The following is a 26336-nucleotide window of genomic DNA, read 5'->3' as shown; positions in this document are numbered from 1 at the left end:
TATTTCTATGTTGCTTCTCTTACTCTAATTTTTATGAAGTTTTCATAGTATACTGTATACTATATATGATAGATCTAATTCAATGTTGATAATGATCTTAAAATGTTATTTTTATTAATAAAATAAATTTTTGAATATACTTACCCGATAATCATGTAGCTGTCAACTCCGTTGCCCGACAGAATTCTATGGAGGGATACGCCAGCTATCACAATACTAGAAGGGGGTGTATTTACCAGCGCCACCTGTGGCCAGGTACTCAAGTACTTCTTGTTGACACCTCCTCAATTATTCCTCGGTCCACTGGTTCTCTATGGGGAGGAAGGGAGGGTCGATTAAATCATGATTATCGGGTAAGTATATTCAAAAATTTATTTTATTAATAAAAATAACATTTTTCAATATTAAACTTACCCGATAATCATGTAGCTGATTCACACCCAGGGGGGTGGGTGAAAAACCAGTGTACAAGACTAAAGGATAGCTAAGTATCCCGTATTTCATATAATCAGTTATCCACAATAACAATGAAATAATAAGTACCTGGTAAGGAAGTCGACTTGAACCGTTACTCTGCCTTTAATAAGATCGTCTTCCTTACTGAGCGCAGCGTTCCTCTTGGGAGGCTGAATCAACTCAAAGGTGCTAAAGTATACAGGGCTGCAACCCATACTAAAGGACCTCATCACAACCTTTAACCTCGGCGCTTCTCAAGAAAGAATTGACCACCTGCCAAATCAACAAGGATGTGGAAGGCTTCTTAGCCGACCGTACAACCCATAAAAAGTATTCAAGAGAAAGGTTAAAAAGTTATGGGATTATGGGAATGTAGTGGCTGAGCCCTCGCCTACTACTGCATTCGTTGCTACGAATGGTCCCAGGGTGTAGCAGTACTCGTAAAGAGACTGGACATCTTTGAGATAGAATGATGCGAACACTGACTTGCTTCTCCAATAGGTTGCATCCATAACACTCTGCAGAGAACGGTTCTGTTTGAAGGCCACTGAAGTAGCCACAGCTCTCACTTCATGTGTCCTTACCTTCAGCAAAGCAAGGTCTTCTTCCTTCAGATGAGAATTTGCTTCTCTAATCAGAAGCCTGATGTAGTAAGAAACTGAGTTCTTAGACATTGGTAGAGAAGGCTTCTTGATAGCACACCATAAGGCTTCTGATTGTCCTCGTAATGGTTTTGACCTTCTTAGATAGTACTTAAGAGCTCTAACTGGGCAAAGTACTCTCTCCAGTTCGTTCCCCACCATGTTGGACAGGCTTGGGATCTCGAACGACTTAGGCCAAGGACGGGAAGGAAGCTCGTTTTTAGCCAAAAAACCGAGCTGCAAGGAACATGTAGCCGTTTCAGATGTGAAACCTATGTTCCTGCTGAAGGCGTGGATCTCACTTACTCTTTTACCTGTTGCTAAGCACACGAGGAAAAGAGTTTTTAATGTGAGGTCCTTAAAAGAGGCTGATTGGAGCGGTTCAAATCCTGATGACATTAGGAACCTTAGGACCACGTCTAGATTCCAGCCTGGAGTGGACAACCGACGTTCCTTTGAGGTCTCAAAAGACCTAAGGAGGTCCTGTAGATCTTTGTTGGAGGAAAGATCCAAGCCTCTGTGGCGGAAAACCGCTGCCAACATACTTCTGTAACCCTTGATCGTAGGAGCTGATAGGGATCTTACGTTCCTTAGATGTAACAGGAAGTCAGCAATCTGGGTTACAGTGGTACTGGTTGAGGAAACTGCATTGGCCTTGCACCAGCTTCGGAAGACTTCCCATTTAGACTGATAGACTCTGAGAGTGGATGTCGTCCTTGCTCTGGCAATCGCTCTGGCTGCCTCCTTCGAAAAGCCTCTAGCTCTTGAGAGTCTTTCGATAGTCTGAAGGCAGTCAGACGAAGAGCGTGGAGGTTTGGGTGTACCTTCTTTACGTGAGGTTGACGCAGAAGGTCCACTCTTAGAGGAAGAGTCCTGGGAACTTCGACCAGCCATTGCAGTACCTCGGTGAACCATTCTCTCGCGGGCCAGAGGGGAGCAACCAACGTCAGCCGTGTCCCTTTGTGAGAGGCGAATTTCTGAAGTACCCTGTTGACAATCTTGAACGGCGGGAATGCATACAGGTCGAGATGGGACCAATCCAGCAGAAAGGCATCCACGCGAACTGCTGCTGGGTCTGGAATCGGAGAACAATACAAGAGGAGCCTCTTGGTCATCGAGGTAGCGAATAGATCTATGGTTGGCTGACCCCACAGGGCCCAAAGTCTGCTGCAAACATTCTTGTGAAGGGTCCACTCTGTGGGGAAGACCTGACCCTTCCGGCTGAGGCGATCTGCCATGACATTCATATCGCCCTGAATGAGCCTCGTTACCAGCGTGAGCTTTCGATCTTTTGACCAAATGAGGAGGTCCCTTGCGATCTCGAACAACTTCCTCGAATGAGTCCCTCCCTGCTTGGAGATGTAAGCCAAGGCTGTGGTGTTGTCGGAGTTCACCTCCACCACCTTGTTTAGCTGGAGGGACTTGAAGTTTATCAAGGCCAGATGAACTGCCAACAACTCCTTGCAATAGATGTGAAGTGTCCTTTGCTCCTGATTCCATGTTCCCGAGCATTCCTGTCCGTCCAGTGTCGCACCCCAGCCCGTGTCCGATGCGTCCGAGAAGAGACGGTGGTCGGGGGTCTGAACAGCCAATGGTAGACCTTCCTTGAGAAGAATGCTGTTCTTCCACCACGTTAGAGTAGACCTCATCTCTTCGGAAACAGGAACTGAGACCATCTCTAGCGTCATGTCCTTTATCCAGTGAGCAGCTAGATGATACTGAAGGGGGCGGAGGTGGAGTCTCCCTAACTCGATGAACAGGGCCAGCGATGAAAGTGTCCCTGTTAGACTCATCCACTGCCTGACTAAGCATCGGTTCCTTCTCAGCATGCTCTGGATGCATTCTAGGGCTTGGAAGATCCTTGGGGCCGACGGACAAGTCCGAAAAGCTCGACTCTGAAGATCCATACCCAAGGAGACAATGGTCTGGGATGGAATGAGCTGAGACTCCTCAAAATTGACCAGGAGGCCCAGTTCCTTGGTCAGATCCATAGTCCATTTGAAAATCTCCAGACAGCGACGACTTGTGGGAGCTCTTAAAAGCCAGTCGTCTGACGGAGCCGGACACAAGATCATGATACTGCTGCACAGTCTGTAAACTGTCAATCATGGACAAACAAAAAATCCTCTAACAAGGACTAAGCTTGGACTGCATGTCATGCAACACAGCTCAAGGTCTATGGGAGCAGGTGTGATAACAGACGGGATTAGCGACTGAAGTGGAACCATTACCTTCCCTGTAAGCATGTTATGCTTAAATAAAAGTCCATAAGAGGTTATGCAGCTAAAGGCTCCCTCCAAATGACAGAGTCCTCAAAGGAATATCAGAAGGAGGGAGAAAAGAACTTTCTCATCTACAGGGACCTTATCCTAGAAAAGCTAAGTTCTCTGAGTGAGGGTTCACTGGTGCAAGAGCAGCAGACTAGAAGGCAACGTTATGAAACTGCTTGACAGTCTAGTGAGTTGGCAACAACCCAAGATGTGTTGAGAAGCATGCGGTAAGGTATGCAGAGCATGATGTATGCAGAGTATGCTGTATGCAGAGCATGCTGTATGTAGAGCATGTTGTATGCAGAGCATGCTGAATGCAGAGCATGCTGTATGCAGAGCATGTTGTATGCAGAGCATGCTGAATGCAGAGCATGCTGTATGCTGAGCATGTAGTAAGCAGAGCCTGCTGTAAGCAGAGCCTGCTGTAAGGAAAGCAGAGCGTGTGCATGGCGTTTAACATTTCTCAGAAATTCCATGACCAGTGCTAGAGTGCTTTATGCATGCTTGCATGGGGTTTAAACCATGGTATGAAAATGGAGGTAAGGTATGCTGAACAGCAGAGTCAGAACGAGCTGGAACAACAATAGTTGTGGTTTCCTCTTCAAGACTCCGTTGAGGGAACACCTGAGGCTCAGTCTGCAAAGGCTGAATAAAAGACAAGCAGAAGGAAGGCGCATGGGTGGAGGAGGCTGACTCCTAGCATGAGTGGTTGAACCCAAGGGTTGCGCTTGCTGAGCGGTTGGCGGAAGCGGAGTAGCAAGTTCCAGTTCCTGTGGTGTGAGCGGAGCGCGATGTGGTGCTTGCCTTGTGGAGGGTTGAGCTCGCTGCAGCGAGAGCTGAGGAGACTGACTCATGGACGGGAGAGGTTGTTGTACCTCAACCGAGTGTTGCATCACTGGTGGAGCAGCAAGTGGAGGCGGAGGAAGAGAGGTATAATCCTCCTGATCCCATTGTAAAGATTGCCTTAAGGAAGGCGGAGGCTGAACACCACAGGGAACAGCAAACTCAGCACGTGGCTCAACATCGTACGCCTGGCAGGTGGTACTGCGATCAGGCGGAGCGAGCGTAGGCGGAGGGAGTGTAGGCGGAGGCGGAGGAGTAACACTCTCAGCCCGACACTCACGCATTAAGTCCGAAAGCTATGCTTGCATGGACTGTAGTAGAGTCCACAACATCGTACGCCTGGCAGGTGGTACTGCGATCAGGCGGAGCGAGTGTAGGTGGAGGGAGTGTAGGCGGAGGCGGAGGAGCAACACTCTCAGCCCGACACTCACGCATCAAGTCCGAAAGCTGTGCTTGCATGGACTGTAGTAGAGTCCACAACATCGTACGCCTGGCAGATGGTACTGCGATCAGGCGGAGCGAGTGTAGGTGGAGGGAGTGTAGGCGGAGGCGGAGGAGCAACACTCTCAGCCCGACACTCACGCATCAAGTCCGAAAGCTGTGCTTGCATGGACTGTAGTAGAGTTCACAACATCGTACGCCTGGCAGGTGGTACTGCGATCAGGCGGAGCGATCATAGGCGGGGGGGAGTGTAGGCGGAGGCGGAGGCGCAACACTCTCAGCCCGACACTCACGCATCAAGACCGAAAGTTGTGACTGTATGGACTGCAGTAGAGTCAACTTGGGGTCGGCAGACACTAAGGTCTGCTGAGGTAAAGCCTTAACAGCAGAGATCTGTTGCGGCAGAACCTTACTCCTCTTAGGCGGAGTGTAATCAACTGATGACTGAGGAGAGTCAGAGCTAACCCAATGACTGCATTCGGGTTGTGAACTTTAACTTCGTACGTCTGGCATAGGTCTGGACTTAACGTTTAAGAGGTCTTGAGACCTGAGACCAGCGTTACTCTGCCTTTATTTTCTCCCCTAATCTCTTCTGCAGACGAGCAAAATAAGGGCTCAATCGTCTGCGGGTGGGAGTGACGGTCTCGGTAAGACACGCCCACAACCACCGAGGATACTTCTGTGCGCCGATCAAGGCCTGCTGAACCCTTATGCCCTTCGACATTGCTTCTCCCCTGGGCTTGGGAGCTTGCAAGAGGTCCCGGACTGGGAGAACGACTGGCGCGCACAAAAGTACCCTCACGCACTAATCACTTATCACTTTGATTTCTGTTTGCACTTATTTCACTGAACTCGAAACTTTAAGTGGTTTGTACCTGAAATACGCAATTCTATCCTTTCTCAAAGTTAGTAATTGCGAAAACAGAATTACAATGTAACAGAAAAATCTAATGAAAGATAATTCAGTGGCTGGAAAGAGACTAAACACTAGATCACTCTAGAAACGTTTAGTTTCTTCCCCTAAAGAGACTAGGGAGAAGAGCAACAACGATAACGACGTTACTCGTACGCCTGGCAGGCTTGAATGAAACGTTTATCCTCTTTCTCCCTCCGTCTCTATCTCTCTCTCTCTCTCTCTCTCTTGACTTAGAACCTGAGAGAAGAGCCCAATCATATATATCGTTAAAACATATTATGTTAAAGGAAAAAACTGAAAAGTTCCTTTATTAGGATCAAAACCATTAAGTTAAGAAAGAATGAACAAAACGCTAGACACGGTTACTCTTACTGCAACGTGAAACCGTGAACATTCTTTCTCTATCGTAACGATAGAGTGCAAGTTGAACGTTCTGAACGTCAACAACTGCAGAGACAAAACAAAACGTTAGTTCAACTTTGAAAACAGTACGAGACTATCAAAGAAATTCTTTCAAAAACATTAAAATAGCATAATATGTTAACAGGTAAAACCGAAATGACGGGCTCAAAGTTTCTTAACTTCGGTAAAAGACCGCCTACTATTAGGAAGGTCGAATATAAACAAATATAAAAATTAATTTTAATGAGTTTATAATAAAAGGAAGTTAATCGAAGAGGCCTATAAGAGGCGGAGAGATATAAAATAAATCTATAACTTTTGTTAAGCAAAATTAAGAAAGAGAGTCTATACTCTCTTAGACACCAACACTTCCGTCTAAGGGAAGGGTCGGCCATTGAAAGGTGAACGAGAGTTCATACTCTCTCGTCACCATAAATAATCAAATTAATTCCAAAAGCTAACTAAGCTAATATAGAAGTTTCCAGTAAAGCGACAGCCGAAATCAAAGAGAAATACTTCACCAAAGTCGTGAAAATACTCCAAGAACATAAGCGTATCCCAGAACGTCTTGCCGGAAGCACGACAGAGGAATAATTGAGGAGGTGTCAACAAGAAGTACTTGAGTACCTGGCCACAGGTGGCGCTGGTAAATACACCCCCTTCTAGTATTGTGATAGCTGGCGTATCCCTCCATAGAATTCTGTCGGGCAACGGAGTTGACAGCTACATGATTATCGGGTAAGTTTAATATTGAAAAATATTCTATTTTGATTGTTATTACTTTACTTGGGAGTTTATTTATTCCTTTGTTTCCTTTCATCACTGGGCTATTTTTCCTTGTTGAAGCCCTTGGGCTTATAGCACCATGCTTTCCCAACTAGGGTTGTAGCTTAGCTAGTAATAATAATAATAATACAGTAATAATAATAATAATAATAATAATAATAATGGTCACCAGTAACCTCTTGCTAACTTACCAAAAATAAAATTAGAAGCTAAGAAATCAGACGTCTTTATTTAAAAAAAAAAAAAAAAAAGGAAAAGTACCATCTGGGTTGACACTTCAACAAAAATCAAGGTCCAGTACAAGTGTTTTAATTTCACGGAATCAAAAAGCTAAGCTCATTTTGGTGTCTACCATAGTACATACCTTCAGCAGTCAGTAGGGGGGCTGGACCAACTAATCAGGCTATATACAGTATGTGTACAAAACTTATTCATGGTATTAATAATTCATTAAATATCTTACCCTTTACTCAAATAATGGTGAATTACAAGTTTCCCAACACAGCACAGTACTGTGAACATAAAAAATGAAGTTCCAATACTGTACTTACAAGTCAATATCTTTCCTGAGTGCGGCCTATAGTCCATTTCTTTTAGCGATGCATATTTGCACCGACTCGCGGCGGTGCCCTTTTAGCTCGGAAAAGCTTCCTGATCACTGATTGGTTAAAATTATCTCGTCCAACCAATCAGCGATCCGGAAACTTTTCCGAGCTAAAAGGGCACCGCTGCGAGTTGGTGCAAATATGCATCGCTAAATGAAATGGACTATAGTATTGCATATCCTCCGCTTTTACTACAACTTCAGTACTAGAAAAATTTTATCTACAATCACCTTGTTTCTCCAATCCTTTAACATATAACGAATCCTCCCTCGGCTCAAGCAGGTCTTCCTCTAAGTACTGTAGGCTGATTCTTCACGTTCAATTGGTTCATCTTTTATTTCGGCGGATTCCAATTCAAGACCAGAGTCCTCATTTATGTAAAATTTTACCATAGATGGTTCAGTAACTTCTTCCTTGACAGGACTTGAATCCATATCTGTTCCCAAATAAAGTGCATAAAGAAAATATAAGAATCACCGTACTGAAAACTATGTAAATCAAGCGAAGATGAAATTTAAATTACAAGAATAGACGATAAAAAAGAAAAAAAAAAAAATTACACTCATTTAAATTACAAGAATAGATGACAAAAACACAAAATGTTATTTTCATTAGTAAAATAAATTTTTGAATATACTTACCCGATGATCATGTAGCTGTCAACTCTGTTGCCCGACAGAAATCTACGGTCGGGATACGCCAGCGATCGCCATACAGGTGGGGGTGTACACAACAGCGCCATCTGTGGTCAGGTACTCCAGTACTTCTTGTCAACACCACCTCAATTTTTTCCTCGGTCCACTGGTTCTCTATGGGGAGGAAGGGTGGGTCAATTAAATCATGATCATCGGGTAAGTATATTCAAAAATTTATTTTACTAATGAAAATAACATTTTTCAATATTAATCTTACCCGATGATCATGTAGCTGATTCACACCCAGGGTGGTGGGTGGAGACCAGCATACATGTTAACAAAGAAGCTAAGTATCCCGTATTTCATTTTATTAGTTATTCAAAAATAACATAAAATAAATAAGTACCTGTTAAGGAAGACGACTTGAACCATTACTCTGCCTTTATTAAGTACGTCTTCCTTACTGAGCGTAGCGGTCCTCTTAGGATGCTGAACGACTCTTAGGTGCTGAAGTATAAAGGGCTGCAACCCATACTAAAGGACCTCATCACAACCTTTAACCTCGGCGCTTCTCAAGAAAGAATTGACCACCCGCCAAATCAACAAGGATGTGGAAGGCTTCTTAGCCGACCGTACAACCCATAAAAAGTATTCAAGAGAAAGGTTAAAAAGGTTATGGGATTATGGGAATGTAGTGGCTGAGCCCCCGCCTACTACTGCATTCGTTGCTACGAATGGTCCCAGGGTGTAGCAGTTCTCGTAAAGAGACTGGACATCTTTGAGATAGAATGATGCGAACACTGACTTGCTTCTCCAATAGGTTGCATCCATAACACTCTGCAGAGAACGGTTCTGTTTGAAGGCCACTGAAGTAGCCACAGCTCTCACTTCATGTGTCCTTACCTTCAGCAAAGCAAGGTCTTCTTCCTTCAGATGAGAATGTGCTTCCCTAATCAGAAGCCTGATTTAGTAAGAAACTGAGTTCTTAGACCTTGGAAGAGAAGGCTTCTTGATAGCACACCATAAGGCTTCTGATTGTCCTCGTAAAGGTTATGACCTTTTTAGATAGTACCTAAGAGCTCTAACTGGGCAAAGTACTCTCTCCAGTTCGTTCCCCACCAAGTTGGACAGGCTTGGGATCTCGAACGACTTAGGCCAAGGACGTGAAGGAAGCTCGTTTTAGCAAAAAACCGAGCTGCAAGGAACATGTAGCCGTTTCAGATGTGAAAACTATGTTCCTGCTGAAGGCGTGGATCTCACTTACTCTTTTACCTGTTGCCAAGCACACGAGGAAAAGAGTTTTTAATGTGAGGTCCTTAAAAGAGGCTGATTGGAGAGGTTCAAATCTTGATGACATAAGGAACCTTAGGACCACGTCTAGATTCCAGCCTGGAGTGGACAACCGACGTTCCTTTGAGGTCTCAAAAGACCTAAGGAGGTCCTGTAGATCTTTGTTGGTGGAAAGATCCAAACCTCTGTGGCGGAAAACCGCTGCCAACATACTTCTGTAACCCTTGATCGTAGGAGCTGAAAGGGATCTTACGTTCCTTAGATGTAACAGGAAGTCAGCAATCTGGGTTACAGTGGTACTGGTTGAGGAAACTGGATTGGCCTTGTACCAGCTTCGGAAGACTTCCCCTTTAGACTGATAGACTCTGAGAGTGGATGTCCTCCTTGCTCTGGCAATCGCTCTGGCTGCCTCCTTCGAAAAGCCCCTAGCTCTTGAGAGTCTTTCGATAGTCTGAAGGCAGTCAGACGAAGAGCGTGGAGGATTGGGTGTACCTTCTTTACGTGAGGTTGACGTAGAAGGTCCACTCCTAGAGGAAGAGTCCTGGGAATGTCGACCAGCCATTGCAGTACCTCTATGAACCATTCTCTCGCGGGCCAGAGGGGAGCAACCAACGTCAGCCGTGTCCCTTTGCGAGAGGCGAACTTCTGAAGTACCCTGTTGACAATCTTGAACAGCGGGAATGCATACAGGTCGAGATGGGACCAATCCAGCAGAAAAGCATCCACGTGAACTGCTGCTGGGTCTGGAATCGGAGAACAATACAACGGGAGCCTCTAGGTTATCGAGGTAGCGAACAGATCTATGGTTGGCTGACCCCACAGGGCCCAAAGTCTGCTGCAAACATTCTTGTGAAGGGTCCACTCTGTGGGGATGACCTGACCCTTCCGGCTGAGGCGATCTGCCATGACATTCATATCGCCCTGAATGAACCTCGTTACCAGCGTGAGCTTTCGATCTTTTGACCAGATGAGGAGGTCCCTTGCGATCTAGAACAACTTCCACGAATGAGTCCCTCCCTGCTTGGAGATGTAAGCCAAGGCTGTGGTGTTGTCAGAGTCCACCTCCACCACCTTGTTAAGCTGGAGGGACTTGAAGTTTATCAAGGCCAGATGAACCGCCAACAGCTCCTTGCAATTGATGTGAAGTGTCCTTTGCTCCTGATTCCATGTTCCCGAGCATTCCTGTCCGTCCAAAGTCGCACCCCAGCCCGTGTCTGATGCGTCCGAGAAGAGACGGCGGTCGGGTTTCTGAACAGCCAAAGGTAGACCTTCCTTGAGAAGAAAGCTGTTCTTTCACCACGTTAGAGTAGACCTCCTCTCTTCGGAAACAGGAACTGAGACCGTCTCTAGCGTCATGTCCTTTATCCAGTGATTGATTGATTGATTGAAAGTTTTCTGGCATCCTGACATTTATCCAGTGAGCAGCTAGATGATACTGAAGGGGGCGGAGGTGGAGTCTCCCTAACTCGATGAACAGGGCCAGCGATGAAAGTGTCCCTGTTAGACTCATCCACTACCTGACTGAGCATCGGTTCCTTCTCAGCATGCTCTGGATGCATTCTAGGGCTTGGTAGATTCTTGGGGCCGACGGAAAAGCCCGAAAAGCTCGACTCTGAAGCTCCATACCCAGGTAGACAAAGGTCTGGGATGGGACGAGCTGGGACTCCTCTAAATTGACCAGGAGGCCCAGTTCCTTGGTCAGATCCATAGTCCATCTGAGATTCTCCAGACAGCGACGACTTGTGGGAGCTCTTAAAGCCAGTCGTCTGACGGAGCCGGACACAAGATCATGGTACTGTTGCACAGTCTGTGAACTGTCAACCATGGGGAAGCGAGGAAGTACAGCGACAACCCGAAACTGTCTAGACTGTCTGGGTAGTACAGACAACTCCTTATCGGGTTGCTGTGGTTGCCGCACTGCGTCACAACAAGTCCCCTCTGCTGGTTGTTGAACGTCTTCCCAGTGACACACTGACTCCGTAAACAAAAAATCCTCTAACAAGGACTAAGCTTGGACTGCATGTCTTGCAACAAAGCTCAAGGTCTATGGGAGCAGGTGTGGCAACAGACGGGGTTAGCGACTGAAGCGGAACCATTACCCTCCCTGGAAGCATGTTATGCTTAAATAAAAGTCCATAGGAGGCTAAGCAGCTTAAGGCTCCTCTCCAAATGACAGAGTCCTCAAGGGAATATCAGAAGGAGGGAGAATAGCACTTTCTCATCTACAGGAACCATATCCGAGAAAAGCTAAGTTCTCTCAGTGAGGGTTTCACTGGTGCAAAAGCAGCAGACCAGAAGGCAACGTTATGAAACTGCTTGACAGTCTTGTGAGTTGGCAACAACCAAAGATGTGCGACTGAGGAGCATGCGGTAAGGTATGCAGAGCATGCTGTAAGGTATGCAGAGCATGCTGTAAGGAATGCAGAGCATGTTGTAAGGTATGCAAAGCATGCTGTATGCAGAGCATAGTATGCAGAGCATGCTGTAAGGTATGCAGAGCATGCTGTAAGGAATGCAGAGCATGCTGTAAGGAATGCAGAGCATGCTGTATGCAGAGCATGCTGTAAGGTATGCAGAGCATGCTGTAAGGTATGCAGAGCATGCTGTATGTAGAGCATGCTGTAAGGTATGCAGAGCATGTTGCATGGCATGCGGCTTATGCTGCATGGGATGAGGCTCATGCTGCATGGGATGAGGCTCATGCTGCATGGGATGAGGCTCATGCTGCATGGGATGAGGCTCATGCTGCAAGGGATGAGGCTCATGCCGCATGGGTTGAGGAGGATGCCGCATAGTATGAGGCTCCTGCCTCATGGGTTGAGGAGGTTGCCGCATAGCATGAGGCTCCTGCCTCATGGGTTGAGGAGGATGCCACATAGCATGAGGCTCCTCATAGCATGAGGCTCCTGCCTCATGGGTTGAGGAGGATGTCGCATAGCATGAGGCTCCTGCCTCATGGGTTGAGGAGGATGCCGCATAGCATGAGGCTCCTGCCTCATGGGTAGAGGAGGTTGCCGCATAGCATGAGGCTCCTGCCTCATGGGTTGAGGAGGATGCTGCATAGCATGAGGCTCCTGCTTCATGGGTTGAGGAGGTTGCCTCATAGTGCTGGAACCCGGCAACTCCCGATGCGGCAACTCACGCATGAAAGCAGGAGGCGCAGCAAGAACATGCGTCTGGCAGGGTGGACTGCGCATCGGAGGTGGAGCTCTCACAGGTGGAGGGTGGGAGCAGGCAGCCGCAGTATCTGCTGAGCGCACAACCTCGGCGGGTTGTAGGTTAACAGGCTGCATTGTCAACCTTCCAGCATGATACTCCTGTATGAAGGAGCAAGCTGAGACTGTATAGTCTGCAGCATGGACCACTAGGGTCTATGAAAGACAACAACAAACGGAGCTACTGTCCGTTGAGACTGAGGGTCTAAAACAGCTGGTGCGGCAACAGACGGAGTTACTGCCTGTTGCGGTACCACCTTGCCTCTCTGGGAGGTGTGCAGTTGTCGTACTGCAGCAAGTCCGAACTGACCCAGTGGCAGTGGCTACACCTAGGAGTTGGACTTGCGCGGAAGGGACCGACTTGCACTTAAAAGCTGCAAGATTTGGTCCATGGTTTCTGCGAGAAACCTCTTCCGCAGACGAGGAATAAATGGGCTCTCTCGTCTTTGTGTGGGTGGGGTGATCACGTCGGCTACGTGAGTGGATACACCCGAAACCACGGAGGGAAACGTCTGTTCGTCGATCAAGGCCTGATGAACCCATAAGTCCTTCGACATTACTTCTCCCCTGGGCTTGGGAGCTTGTAAGAGGTCCCAGACTAGGCGAACAACTGGCACGAACAGACGAACCCTCGAACGCAACACTGTAACACTTTGCGCTTATCACTTTATCACTTTTGATTTTCTGTTTGCACTTATTTCACTGAACTCGAAACTTTAAGTGGTTTGTACCTGAAACACGCAATTCTATCCTTCATTAAAAGTTAGTAATTGCGAAAACAGTATTACAATGTAACAGAAAAACATAATGAAAGAATTCAGTGGCTGGAAAAGAGACTAAACACTAGATCAAATAAACTACGTTTAAAATCTCTCACCGCATAAAGCCTGGGAACAAGAATAAAACTCTAGAAACGTTTTACCTTCTTCCCCTAAAGAGACTAGGGAGAAGAGCAAAAACGATAACAACGTTACCCGCTTGAACGAAACGTTTATCCTCCTCTCTCTCCCTCCGTCTCTATCTCTCTCTCTTGACTTAGAACCTGAGAGATGAGCCCAATTATATATATCGTTAAAACATATTATTGTTAAAGGAAAAAAACTGAAAGATTTCCCAAATAAAAAGTTCCTTTATTAGAATTAAAACCATTTAAGCTAAGAAAGAATGAACAAAACGCTAGAATCGGTTTACTCTTACTGCAACGTGAAACCGTGAATACTCTCTCTCTATCGTAACGATAGAGCGCAAGTTGAACGTTCTGAACGTCAACAACTGCGGAGACAAAACAAAACGTTAGTTCAACTTTGAAAACAGTACGAGACTATCAAAGAAATTCTTTCAAAAACATTAAAATTAAAATAGCATAAAATCTTAACAGGTAAAAACGATATGACGGGCTCAATGTTAATTAACTTCGGTTCCAAGAAAAGACCGCCTACTATTAGGAAAGGTCGCATATAAACAAACATAAAAATTAATTTTTATAAGTTTATAATAAAAGGAAGTTAATCGAAGAGGCCTATAAAAGGCGGAGAGATATAAAATAAATCTATAACTTTGTTAAGCAAAATTAAGAAAGAGAGTCTATACTCTCTTCGACACCAACACTTCCGTCTAAGGGAAGGGTCGGCCATTTAAAAGTGAAAGAGAGTTCATACTCTCTTCGTCACCAAAATTAAATCAAATTAATTCCAAAAACTTGCTAAGCTAATGTTAAAGCTTCCTGAATAGCGAAGGAAAACTCTAGAGCAAATACATCACCAAATCGTGAACAATAACTCCAGAATCAACAGCGTATCCAAGTAGGTCTAGCCGGTGGCACGACAGAGGAAAAATTGAGGTGGTGTTGACAAGAAGTACTGGAGTACCTGACCACAGATGGCGCTGTTGTGTACACCCCCACCTGTATAGCGATCGCTGGCGTATCCCGACCGTAGATTTCTGTCGGGCAACAGAGTTGACAGCTACATGATCATCGGGTAAGATTAATATTGAAAAAAGGGGATTACACACTCTTTCTCTCTCTTGAGAGAGAGATAAGCCTTTACATTTTTTCACTTAGAAAAAAAAAAGCTGTTAAATCTTAAAAAGATACCACTCCCCTTACATGAAATTCATTCCCCGATCAGCAACACGAATAATAAGTGACTTTTAAAAATATGTATGTATGTATGTATGCATGTGGCTAGCTATAATTTCTATAGAAAATGAATGTGTGAAGAATATTATTTTGATGTAATCGACAAGTCTATGGTTGCTAAGTCCTGTAAAATGAGTGCAAAAAAAAAAATTCTTATTTAGTATATCACAAGGAGAATATTTGGCTCCATTTAAAAATGCTTTCTCTTACATTGATATCTTCCTTATTGCATATCAAAATTTGTTTTTTTTTTATTAGAATTATGGTTTTATCTAGCCTACAATATGATGTATTACAAGTGGCCATGAATGAAATTTCAATGTACAGTACTATTATTGTTCAAGTCTTACAGTTTATATAAAAAAAAAAAAAAAACTATATAACCATTCCTTATCGAAATTCTAAAGTTATGGGGAGGGGGGTACGAAGGAACATTAGATTGGAATAACTGGCCCCAGGGTACCAAATACTCTAGGAATGCCTCTACACTGATAGGTGGTGCTTCTGTCATAAGTTACTTGTTCGAACATAATGAAAGGCCCAACGTTATAAACCTCTTCGTTATTTGTTTTAAATATGGGAATATGCAATATAATCATACCTCTTATTTTATTTGTCATAATAATAAAAGGTTAGGATAGAAAAGTGTCATTGATATATTTAGTCTGATCATTAAATGATATGAACAGAGGCTGAAGTGCGAAGCTACAAGTCACTCCTTTGTCTATTCACCCCTTTTTTTTTGTATAACTGATATTTAACGCCAAAAAGACTAGCACACACGGGGCTAATGCACGTAGAAAAACATGTTCCGCTTGCTAGAACATAGAAACAATGAGATATAGGAGCAATGAGATAATGTTTAATTGCGAGTGGATCGAGCATATAGCAGGGCAAAAACCAATAAATCATTATTCCAGTTAATTAAGGAGACAATTGTAATATGATGAACACCTACGAACTATTCCATAGAAAATGGGATGGGAAAATCCCATTTTCTATGAATCTGGAAGTCCTGGCAAGCAAAAGCTCTAGTGTTTTGACCATGTTTCATTACTATTGCTCGGTTTTGATTACTGTAACTATTTTTTTATTATGATGACTGGACTTGGGGTGTATGTATGATGATGGTCATGGCCCATAAACACTATTATCAACCATATCGACCCCACAGCTTGTAGGTTAGGTTAGGTGGAGAAGTTCAGGTCACATGCTGTTCTATGTACTGTAAGTGTTCCTATCCGTTATTGTACAAAGGCTCCCTGGATTTTAATGACGATGATTGGCAGAAACAAAGTTTTAAAAAGTTAATTCAAATATTACAGAATTAGACTAGTACACAGTATATGTTACGGTATCTCAAACGTAAATGATGACAATACCTAGCGGAAAGCCATAGGTTTTCAGTTATGGTAGTCGACACAGTAAAACTCAAAACTACAGATTTCCACTAGGAATCATTATCAAAAACACTCAAAACACCACAAAATACATTAAAAACCAGTCTTATTTCTATAAACCATTTACTACACCATTCTATAATTTTACCGGTGATTCACGCCTTAAACTGCGTGTTGGCTGACCTGTTTGGGGTGCAGAAGCAGTAATAGTTCCTGATTTCGTCTGTGTTCCTTTCTCAACCAGTGTGGGCGTCCAGTGGGAACAACACCCCCGAGCCATGGCCTCTTTCATTGTGGCATCCTCTTCTTCGGGTCCCTCTAAACTGTGGCAAAGCTTGATCACTTGCTCGAAGAAGGGCTTCTGGTATCGTCGCGGCACGTACTCCAAACGTTGAGTCAAGTACTGGACGAATACAGTGATGTCACGATGAGTTTTATTCTGGGCTTGTGGCATGAGTGTGTTGATGCTGGTCATAATTTGGGTCAGTTGAGTCAGCAGTCCTTCAGTCGCTTCAGGTGTGTCGGCGGATGGCCGTCGCTCCTCTGTTAATGTGCGAGGTCTTTTCTGCTTCAGCCGCTTTCTTCGCTGGAACAAAGTTGCTGACAGGCCCGACATGTCAGCACTGGAGGAATCGTCTGCATCGGTTCGGTGAGAGGATACAGGGGAGAAATGATCGCTTGCTATTGTACGTTCATGGGATATGTGGCCTCCCAGGAATGCCCACGTAGCCATGACATCCTCCTCCCGTGCTGTCCTGTGCCGTACAGATCCCCTCTTGTGCTCCTTCTTCTCGATCTTCCCAAAGTCGGTACGGCGGGCCTCAAAGTACTTCCGAACTTGCTGGAAGGTGCAATTCGTAAAATTTGCTGCCAGTTCACGCCAGAGTTCCACCTTCCTCCTCGGATTGGACCATTCCCTGTCCCGCTTGTCATATAAGGTAGGGTGTGACCTGACGAATTCAACAATCATCTCCTTGTCCTCTGGCGTGAACGGGTAGTCTTGTATGTCCTTCTTGCTGGGGCGGTATCGTTTTTTCGGCTGCACTACGATACCACTCGGGACAGTGGTGTCCTGGGTTTTGACAAGTGAGTATAGGGTTGGCTCTATGGGCAGCTCTTTTTTGAGGTCAGACATTTCCTCTAGTTCTGGAAGCTGGATGTCCTGGGTAGGCCTAGGGGTGGTCTTCCGAAGTGGCATCATCGGATCAAGTAGCTCCAGAGTGGCTAGGCGAGTGTCGTTAGGCTGTCAGAGCGTAAATGATGCCCCGTTTTCTATCCGGCCCCTCGTATTCCTCCTCAGGCTACCTGCGGTAAAATTCTCTAAAATCTACCTTAGGAGGCGCCATAACACGCCCCATAAGACTTTTGGCCCTCTTTGACGAATCATGCTAGACACCGCCAGCGCCTCCTTACCTTCTAGTGCGCTTTCTGGCGGCTTCCTGCGGACCAATGTCGTAACTGCCCGTAACACAAGGCTTGGCTCACATTTCCCGTCGTATGGGTAGACCTTATCTAAAATTCACATAACTATAGGTAAATTTCATTGAAATCACTAATAAAAACGAATTACTTCCTTTCACAGCTCTTCACCGCAGAATACTGTACAGAATTTGAAATATGTCAGAATATTACCCCCAATGGCAATGACCTCCAGATTCTTGGTTCCTCGTTGCTCTCTCCACAACACTGACAGGTTCAGGTTTATTTACAGTACAGTAGTAGTAACAGTGGCGGAGTCTGGAGATGATCCTTATAATCAGCTCTTAGTTTCTACTTTCTGAAAGAATGGTTTCTTGTAAAAAGTTCATCTTCAGATATGATATACCACAACGGACCTTTCTTTCTACTATAAATAATTCATTATTTTTATTACTGTACCTTTATTGTGTCTATATGTTTCTTTATCTGGACCGTTTTAATGCTGTTTAAAATTCATTCTCAAAAGTTTTTTTTTGTATTCTTCTTTGCTACAATATATAGTTCCTATTTTATTTTAAGTTATATTTTTGATAAAGTATATTCCTCATACTAATTACCTTTTTTATAAGGAATGCTTAAAATCTAAAGAATATTGTTATGACTTAATTGTTTTTGTAAAATCACAAGCATTTATTAAAATGCTAGCTAATAAACGTCTAGAAAATAATTTCAACAAATGCATTCTTAGAATTTTTAAGCAAAGTGTTGTCATTATCTAGGTATTTCTAAAGTAGGGCCTATATTGCTTCACGCCAACTAGGTTGCGTAGCTCATGTACACTACCTTGTTGAATACTTGTAAATGGATCATGATCGCACCAAAACTTTGTCTTTTAAAATATGCTTTTGATGGTAAAAGAATATTATAATAGACGCATATTCATATTATATATATGCTTTATAATCTAAAATAATATAATCAATTATTATTCCTTTAATTGATATGGAAATTTAGGTATAATTTCAAAACAAATTAAGCTTCGGACCAAAGACTATACACTGAAATATGTAGTTTGCAGCTTCATTATACTTGGTAGCATGCACATGAATGATGCAAAAATACGATATTAGTGGCTATAGTGCAAATCATATTTTTAAGGAAATCTAAGGAAATTTTTTTCACGATCTCAGGAAATATCAGTGCGATGAAGTTGAATGCTGTTGCAGTATCTGTTTCCGGATGTTGTAAGGGACTGAACTTCAAGTAATCTCTGCAGTCAAATGGCCCACCACTTAAGAATTCTAAAAGGGGATCAGCCCCTATGGTGCGGCTAGGGTGCCACAGCCCACCCTCCCCGGTTATCCACCACAGATGAAGCTTCATAATGCTGAATGCGACTGCTGTTACCTCTGCGGTCATCCAAGGCAACTGGAGGAAGCAGCAGGGCCTACCGGAACTGCGTCCACTCCACCATTTGCTGCAACAACAGACCCCAAGTACTTAAACTGATCCACATCCTCAAGTAACTCTCCATTCAACATGACATTCAGCCTTGCACCACCTTCCCTTCTCGTACATCTCATAACCTTACTCTTACCCACATTAACTCTGAACTTCCTTCTCTCACATACCCTTCCAAATTCTGTTACTAATATATATAGTATATGTATTGTACAATACATACATTATATTTATCCACAATTCCCAGTTTCAATAAACTCAAAACAGTATATTTTCAATCACCATCTTTGACCTATAATCAATTTTATAAAGCAAGTTTATTCAACTTGTTTCTATGCTACTAGGTGAATAATTGACAATGAAATATAGAGAGAAGGGCAGATCTGAATAAGTGTAGCCAAACAAGACAGTTGCCAATTGAATGCAAATAAAAAGTGAATTTCAACCATATTTTTCTAAAGTCACACCTGATTACTTCCTCCATTGTGCTTCAATCATAAATGAAAACATTGGAAGATGTCATAACCTAAGGTACCCCTTAACTAACCTAACTTGGATCATAGTATCCATACTTACCATGAAACTAACAATCCAGCAAACCCCCTTCATTCACAAAAAAAACTCTTCTTCACTCAAGGGGTTAATTACTGCACTGCAATTGTTCAGTGGCTACTTTCCTCTTGGTAAGGGTTGAAGAGACTCTTTAGCTATGGTAGGCAGCTCTTCTAGAAGGACACTCAAAAATCAAACCATTGTTCTCTAGTCTTGGGTAGTGCCATAGCCTTTGTACCATGGTCTTGAGTTAGAGTTCTCTTGCTTGAGGGTACACTCGGGCACACTATTCTATCGTATCTCTCTTTCTCTTGTTTTGTTCAAGTTTTTACTTTATATAGGAAACATTTATTTTCATATTGTTACTGTTCTTAAAATATTTCCTTTTCCTTGTTTTCTTTCCTCACCAGGATATTTTCCATGTCAGAGCCCTTGGGCTTATAGCATCCTGCTTTTCCAACTAGGGTTGTAGCTTAGCAAGTAATAATAAAAATAACAGTGTTTTAAAACCCAATATAGCACAGGATATGTCAGTCATTCATGACAAATTTTATAACGATAAAGATCACAGTAGATTAACAAAATTGTGATGTGAAATTTAACTTATAAATAATCCATTGGGTGAGATCCTTTTTTAAGAAGTTTTGAAATATGCTAAGCAATACTTTGGTGGGGTTGAATTAGGATGAAATAAGTAATATGTTCATAAATCTATATACAGCCCCAAAAGAAATTTAAATTATGAATGAGAAATGGAAATTAAACTAAACAATTACTATGAAACACAAAAATATTATTACAAATTTGAGAGAAAGAATGAAGACCAGGTTTATAATCATTAATCCATGTTTAATTGAAATTGTACTTAAAATTTGTTATCCTTTATCTTTTAACATAATGTATACCAACACATTAAAACCAATAGGGAGAGATGGCAAAGACATCTCGCTTAAGAACAATGGACGGAAAAGTAAAATTGCATAGACTCTTTGGACTTGACAATGACCTTCCAAATTAGATAATAACCCTTTTACTCCCAGGGTATTTGGAAATTTCCAACCCTTAACCACCAGGGGTTATTTTTTTTTTCAAGCACATTTTGCAGTATATTTTTTTTAAATTGCTCTAACAGCCTAATTTTTGTCATAGAGAGGTCAGGTTGGTCTCATTCTCTTGGAAAATGCCTGAAGTTTCTCAAAAAATTATCAAAAATATGCAAAAAAAAATTTAAATAGCAGTTTTTTGCAAGGACGTACCGGTACGTCCATGGGGGTAAAGGGATGAGTTTTGCGAAACGTACCAGTACGTCCTTTGGGGGTAAAAGGGTTAAGATTATACTATTTGACATCAATTCTAAACATCCTATGATCATTTTCAGACTGTGATATCAAAGTTAGTAGAAAATTTCAAAGCAAAACAATACGCAATAAGAGATTTTGACGTATGATTTCCATTGCTTTTATCTAATACAGTGCGCCAGGTAGTATGACTTGTTATGTTGCTATTATTAATACAGAAGGAAATAACTTTATATTCAGCAGTAATTTCTTTATAAAAATGGGCTTCACAATGAATTTTCTTCCCTGGACTTTGAAAAAATGTAATACATTTATCTTTAGGTACAATCACTATCCAAAATGTTATTTTCATTAGTAAAATAAATTTTTGAATATACTTACCCGATGATCATGTAGCTGTCAACTCCGTTGCCCGACAGAAATCTACGGTCGGGATACGCCAGCGATCGCTATCCAGGTGGGGGTGTACTCAACAGCGCCATCTGTGGTCATGTACTAAAGTACTTCTTGTCAACAAGAACTCAATTTTCTCCTCGGTCCACTGGTTCTCTATGGGGAGGAAGGGCGGGTTCTTTAATTCATGATCATCGGGTAAGTATATTCAAAAATTTATTTTACTAATGAAAATAACATTTTTCAATATTAATCTTACCCGATGATCATGTAGCTGATTCACACCCAGGGTGGTGGGTGGAGACCAGCATACATGTTAACAAAGAAGCTAAGTATCCCGTATTTCATTTTATTAGTTATTCAAAATAACAAACATAAAATAAATAAGTACCTGGTAAGGAAGTCGACTTGAACCATTACTCTGCCTTTATTAAGTACGTCTTCCTTACTGAGCGTAGCGGTCCTCTTAGGATGCTGAACGACTCTTAGGTGCTGAAGTATAAAGGGCTGCAACCCATACTAAAGGACCTCATCACAACCTCTAACCTAGGCGCTTCTCAAGAAAGAATTGACCACCCGCCAAATCAACCAGGATGCGGAAGGCTTCTTAGCCGACCGTACAACCCAAAAACAACAATAAAAAGTATTCAAGAGAAAGGTTAAAAAGGTTATGGGATTATGGGAATGTAGTGGCTGAGCCCTCACCTACTACTGCACTCGCTGCTACGAATGGTCCCAGGGTGTAGCAGTTCTCGTAAAGAGACTGGACATCTTTGAGATAGAATGATGCGAACACTGACTTGCTTCTCCAATAGGTTGCATCCATAACACTCTGCAGAGAACGGTTCTGTTTGAAGGCCATTGAAGTAGCCACAGCTCTCACTTCATGTGTCCTTACCTTCAGCAAAGCAAGGTCTTCTTCCTTCAGATGAGAATCTGCTTCTCTAATCAGAAGCCTGATGTAGTAAGAAACTGCGTTCTTAGACATTGGTAGCGAAGGCTTCTTGATAGCACACCATAAGGCTTCTGATTGTCCTCGTAAAGGTTTTGACCTTCTTAGATAGTACCTAAGAGCTCTAACTGGGCAAAGTACTCTCTCCAGTTCGTTCCCCACCAAGTTGGACAGGCTTGGGATCTCGAACGACTCAGGCCAAGGACGTGAAGGAAGCTCGTTTTTAGCCAAAAAACCGAGCTGTAAGGAACATGTAGCCGTTTCAGATGTGAAACCTATGTTCCTGCTGAAGGCGTGGATCTCACTTACTCTTTTAGCTGTTGCTAAGCACACGAGGAAAAGAGTTTTTAATGTGAGGTCCTTAAAAGAGGCTGATTGGAGCGGTTCAAATCTTGATGACATAAGGAACCTTAGGACCACGTCTAGATTCCAGCCTGGAGTGGACAACCGACGTTCCTTTGAGGTCTCAAAAGACCTAAGGAGGTCCTGTAGATCTTTGTTGGTGGAAAGATCCAAGCCTCTGTGGCGGAAAACCGCTGCCAACATACTTCTGTAACCCTTGATCGTAGGAGCTGATAGGGATCTTACGTTCCTTAGATGTAACAGGAAGTCAGCAATCTGGGTTACAGTGGTACTGGATGAGGAAACTGCATTGGCCTTGCACCAGCTTCGGAAGACTTCCCATTTAGACTGATAGACTCTGAGAGTGGATGTCCTCCTTGCTCTGGCAATCGCTCTGGCTGCCTCCTTCGAAAAGCCTCTAGCTCTTGAGAGTCTTTCGATAGTCTGAAGGCAGTCAGACGAAGAGCGTGGAGGTTTGGGTGTACCTTCTTTACGTGAGGTTGACGCAGAAGGTCCACTCTTAGAGGAAGAGTCCTGGGAACGTCGACCAGCCATTGCAGTACCTCTGTGAACCATTCTCTCGCGGGCCAGAGGGGAGCAACCAACGTCAGCCGTGTCCCTTTGTGAGAGGCGAACTTCTGAAGTACCCTGTTGACAATCTTGAACGGCGGGAATGCATACAGGTCGAGATGGGACCAATCCAGCAGAAAGGCATCCACGTGAACTGCTGCTGGGTCTGGAATCGGAGAACAATACAACGGGAGCCTCTTGGTCATCGAGGTAGCGAACAGATCTATGGTTGGCTGACCCCACAGGGCCCAAAGTCTGCTGCAAACATTCTTGTGAAGGGTCCACTCTGTGGGGATGACCTGACCCTTCCGGCTGAGGCGATCTGCCATGACATTCATATCGCCCTGAATGAACCTCGTTACCAGCGTGAGCTTTCGATCTTTTGACCAAATGAGGAGGTCCCTTGCGATCTCGAACAACTTCCTCGAATGAGTCCCTCCCTGCTTGGAGATGTAAGCCAAGGCTGTGGTGTTGTCGGAGTTCACCTCCACCACCTTGTTTAGCTGGAGGGACTTGAAGTTTATCAAGGCCAGATGAACCGCCAACAACTCCTTGCAATTGATGTGAAGTGTCCTTTGCTCCTGATTCCATGTTCCCGAGCATTCCTGTCCGTCCAATGTCGCACCCCAGCCCGAGTCTGATGCGTCCGAGAAGAGACGGTGGTCGGGGGTCTGAACAGCCAATGGTAGACCTTCCTTGAGAAGAATGCTGTTCTTCCACCACGTTAGAGTAGACCTCATCTCTTCGGAAACAGGAACTGAGACCGTCTCTAGCGTCATGTCCTTTATCCAGTGAGCAGCTAGATGATACTGAAGGGGGCGGAGGTGAAGTCTCCCTAACTCGATGAACAGGGCCAGTGATGAAAGTGTCCCTGTTAGACTCATCCACTGCCTGACTGAGCATCGGTTCCTTCTCAGCATGCTCTGGATGCACTCTAGGGCTTGGTTGATCCTTGGGGCCGACGGAAAAGCCCGAAAAGCTCGACTCTGAATCTCCATACCCAGGTAAACAATGGTCTGGGATGGGACGAGCTGGGACTTCTCTAAATTGACCAGGAGGCCCAGTTCCTTGGTCAGATCCATAGTCCATCTGAGATTCTCCAGACAGCGACGACTTGTGGGAGCTCTTAAAAGCCAGTCGTCTAAATAGAGGGAGGCTCTGATGTCTGCCAAGTGAAGGAATTTCGCAATATTCCTCATCAGTCTCGTAAACACAAGAGGTGCCGTGCTTAGGCCAAAGCACAGGGCTTGGAACTGGTACACAACCTTTCCAAAGACGAATCTTAGGAAAGGTTGGGAGTCTGGATGGATGGGGACGTGAAAGTATGCGTCTTTCAGGTCTAACGAGACCATCCAGTCCTCCTGCCTGACCGCTGCTAGGACCGACTTCGTCGTCTCCATCGTGAACGTCTGCTTGGTGACATAAGCATTGAGAGCACTGACGTCCAGCACCGGTCTCCAACCTCCTGTCTTCTTGGCTACCAGGAAGAGACGGTTGTAAAAGCCCGGGGATTGATGATCCCGGACTATGACCACTGCTTCCTTTTGTAGCAAGAGCGACACCTCTTGTTGCAACGCTAGCCTCTTGTCCTTCTCCTTGTAGTTGGGAGAGAGGTTGATGGGAGATGTAGCTAGAGGGGGATTGCGGCAGAACGGAATTCTGTATCCCTCCCTTAGCCACTTCACAGACTGAGCGTCTGCACCTCTGCTCTCCCAAGCTTGCCAGAAGGTCTTGAGTCTGGCTCCTACTGCTGTCTGGAGAGGAAGGCAGTCAAAACTTGCCTTTTGCGGACTTGGAACCCTTCTTGGACTTGCCACGGTGACTGTCTGCACGGGTACCTCCTCTGCTGGAGGTTCTGCCACGAAAGGGCGGGATGAACCTAGAAGCAGGTGTATCAACTGCTGTAGAGCGGAAGGGTCTAGGCACGGAAGGTAAGGTTTTAGCCTTACGTGCAGAAGAAACCATTAGGTCATGAGTATCCTTCTGGATAAGTGAGGCAGCCATCCCCTTAATCAACTCCTCCGGAAACAGACACTTGGAGAGAGGAGCAAACAGCAACTCTGACTTCTGGCAAGGAGTAATACCAGCAGATAAGAAGGAGCACAGATGTTCTCTCTTCTTGAGGACTCCTGATACATATGAAGCCGCAAGTTCACCAGACCCATCCCGAATTGCCTTGTCCATGCTAGACATGATCAGCATGGCCGAGTCCTTATCTGAAGGGGAAGTCTTCCTGCTTAAGGCTCCCAAACACCAATCGAGGAAGTTGAATATCTCGAAGGCACGAAAGACTCCCTTCAACATATGATCAAGATCGGAAAAGGACCAGCAGATCTTCGAACGTCTCATAGCCAACCTGCGGGGAGAGTCAACCAGACTTGAGAAGTCGGCCTGGGCAGAGGCAGGAACCCCCAAGCCAGGTTCCTCTCCCGTGGCATACCAGACGCTCGACTTAGAAGCCAGCTTGGGAGGAGGAAACACAAAAGAGGTCCTTCCCAGTTGCTTCTTGGAATGCAACCAGTCCCCCATAACCCTCAAAGCTCTCCTAGATGATCTGGCGAGAACAAGCTTGGTGAAGGCAGGCGCAGCAGACTGCATGCCCAGAGCAAACTCGGAGGGAGGAGAACGAGGGGTTGCAGACACAAAATGTTCAGGATACAAGTCCCTGAACAAAGCAAGGACTTTGCGAAAGTCTAAGGAGGGTGGCGAAGACTTGTGTCCTTCAACATCAGAGTGAGGTTCATCCAGATGAGCAGCTTCATCATCCGATACATCATCATCCGAAAGTTGAGTTGTGAGTGGCAAAGGCAGAGCAGCAAGCTGAACAGCTGAATCCTGCAGAACGGGTGCATGCGTACCTGCGGATCCATCATCATGCCTCTGCTGGACAGTCTGCGAGCTGGCAACAACAAAAGCAGAGGGCTGGTGTGTGGGAGGGTCTGCGGTGGGCTGAGGAGCATGCGGTATGGTATGCAGAGCATGCTGTAAGGTATGCGGCTCATGCTGCATGGTATGCGGAGCATGCTGTAAGGTCTGCAGAGCATGCTGCATGGGCTGAGGAGAATGCCGCATAGTGCTGGAACCCGGCAACTCCTGATGCGGCAGCTCACGCATGTTAGCAGATGGTGCAGCAAGAACATGCGTCTGGCAGGGAGGACTGCGCATCGGTGGAGGAGCTCTCACAGGTGGGGTGTGGGAGCAGGCAGCCGCAGTATCTGCTGAGCGCACAACCTCTGCGGGTTGTAGGTTAACAGAAGAGGTGTTAACCTTCTCGGCATGATACTCCTGCATGAATGCCGCAAGCTGAGA

General features: G+C 44.5%; 1 protein-coding gene across 1 annotated transcript; it reads right to left on the bottom strand.

Annotated features, from left to right (window-relative positions):
* Positions 1-7463: 7463 nt before the first annotated feature.
* Positions 7464-17817, bottom strand: LOC137642386 (uncharacterized). Its single transcript, XM_068374899.1, has 2 exons — positions 16224-17817; positions 7464-7796 (listed from the first exon to the last, which is right to left on the bottom strand). The coding sequence occupies exons 1-2, from the start codon at positions 17239-17241 to the stop codon at positions 7651-7653; spliced, it is 1164 nt and encodes a 387-aa protein (XP_068231000.1). The 5' UTR covers positions 17242-17817; the 3' UTR covers positions 7464-7650.
* Positions 17818-26336: the final 8519 nt, after the last annotated feature.

This window comes from Palaemon carinicauda, chromosome 6, assembly GCF_036898095.1.
Source record: "Palaemon carinicauda isolate YSFRI2023 chromosome 6, ASM3689809v2, whole genome shotgun sequence".
Classification (NCBI taxonomy): Eukaryota; Metazoa; Arthropoda; class Malacostraca; order Decapoda; family Palaemonidae; genus Palaemon; species Palaemon carinicauda.
This window is presented reverse-complemented; position numbering and strand designations above follow the sequence as displayed.

Coding starts and splice junctions, on each gene's coding strand:
- LOC137642386 (XM_068374899.1), bottom strand. CDS start 17,241: ATGATGCCACTTCGGAAGACCACCCCTAGGCCTACCCAGGACATCCAG. Junction 7,797..16,223: donor TGCTTCTGCACCCCAAACAG/GTCAGCCAACAC, acceptor ATTTGGGAACAG/ATATGGATTCAAGTCCTGTC.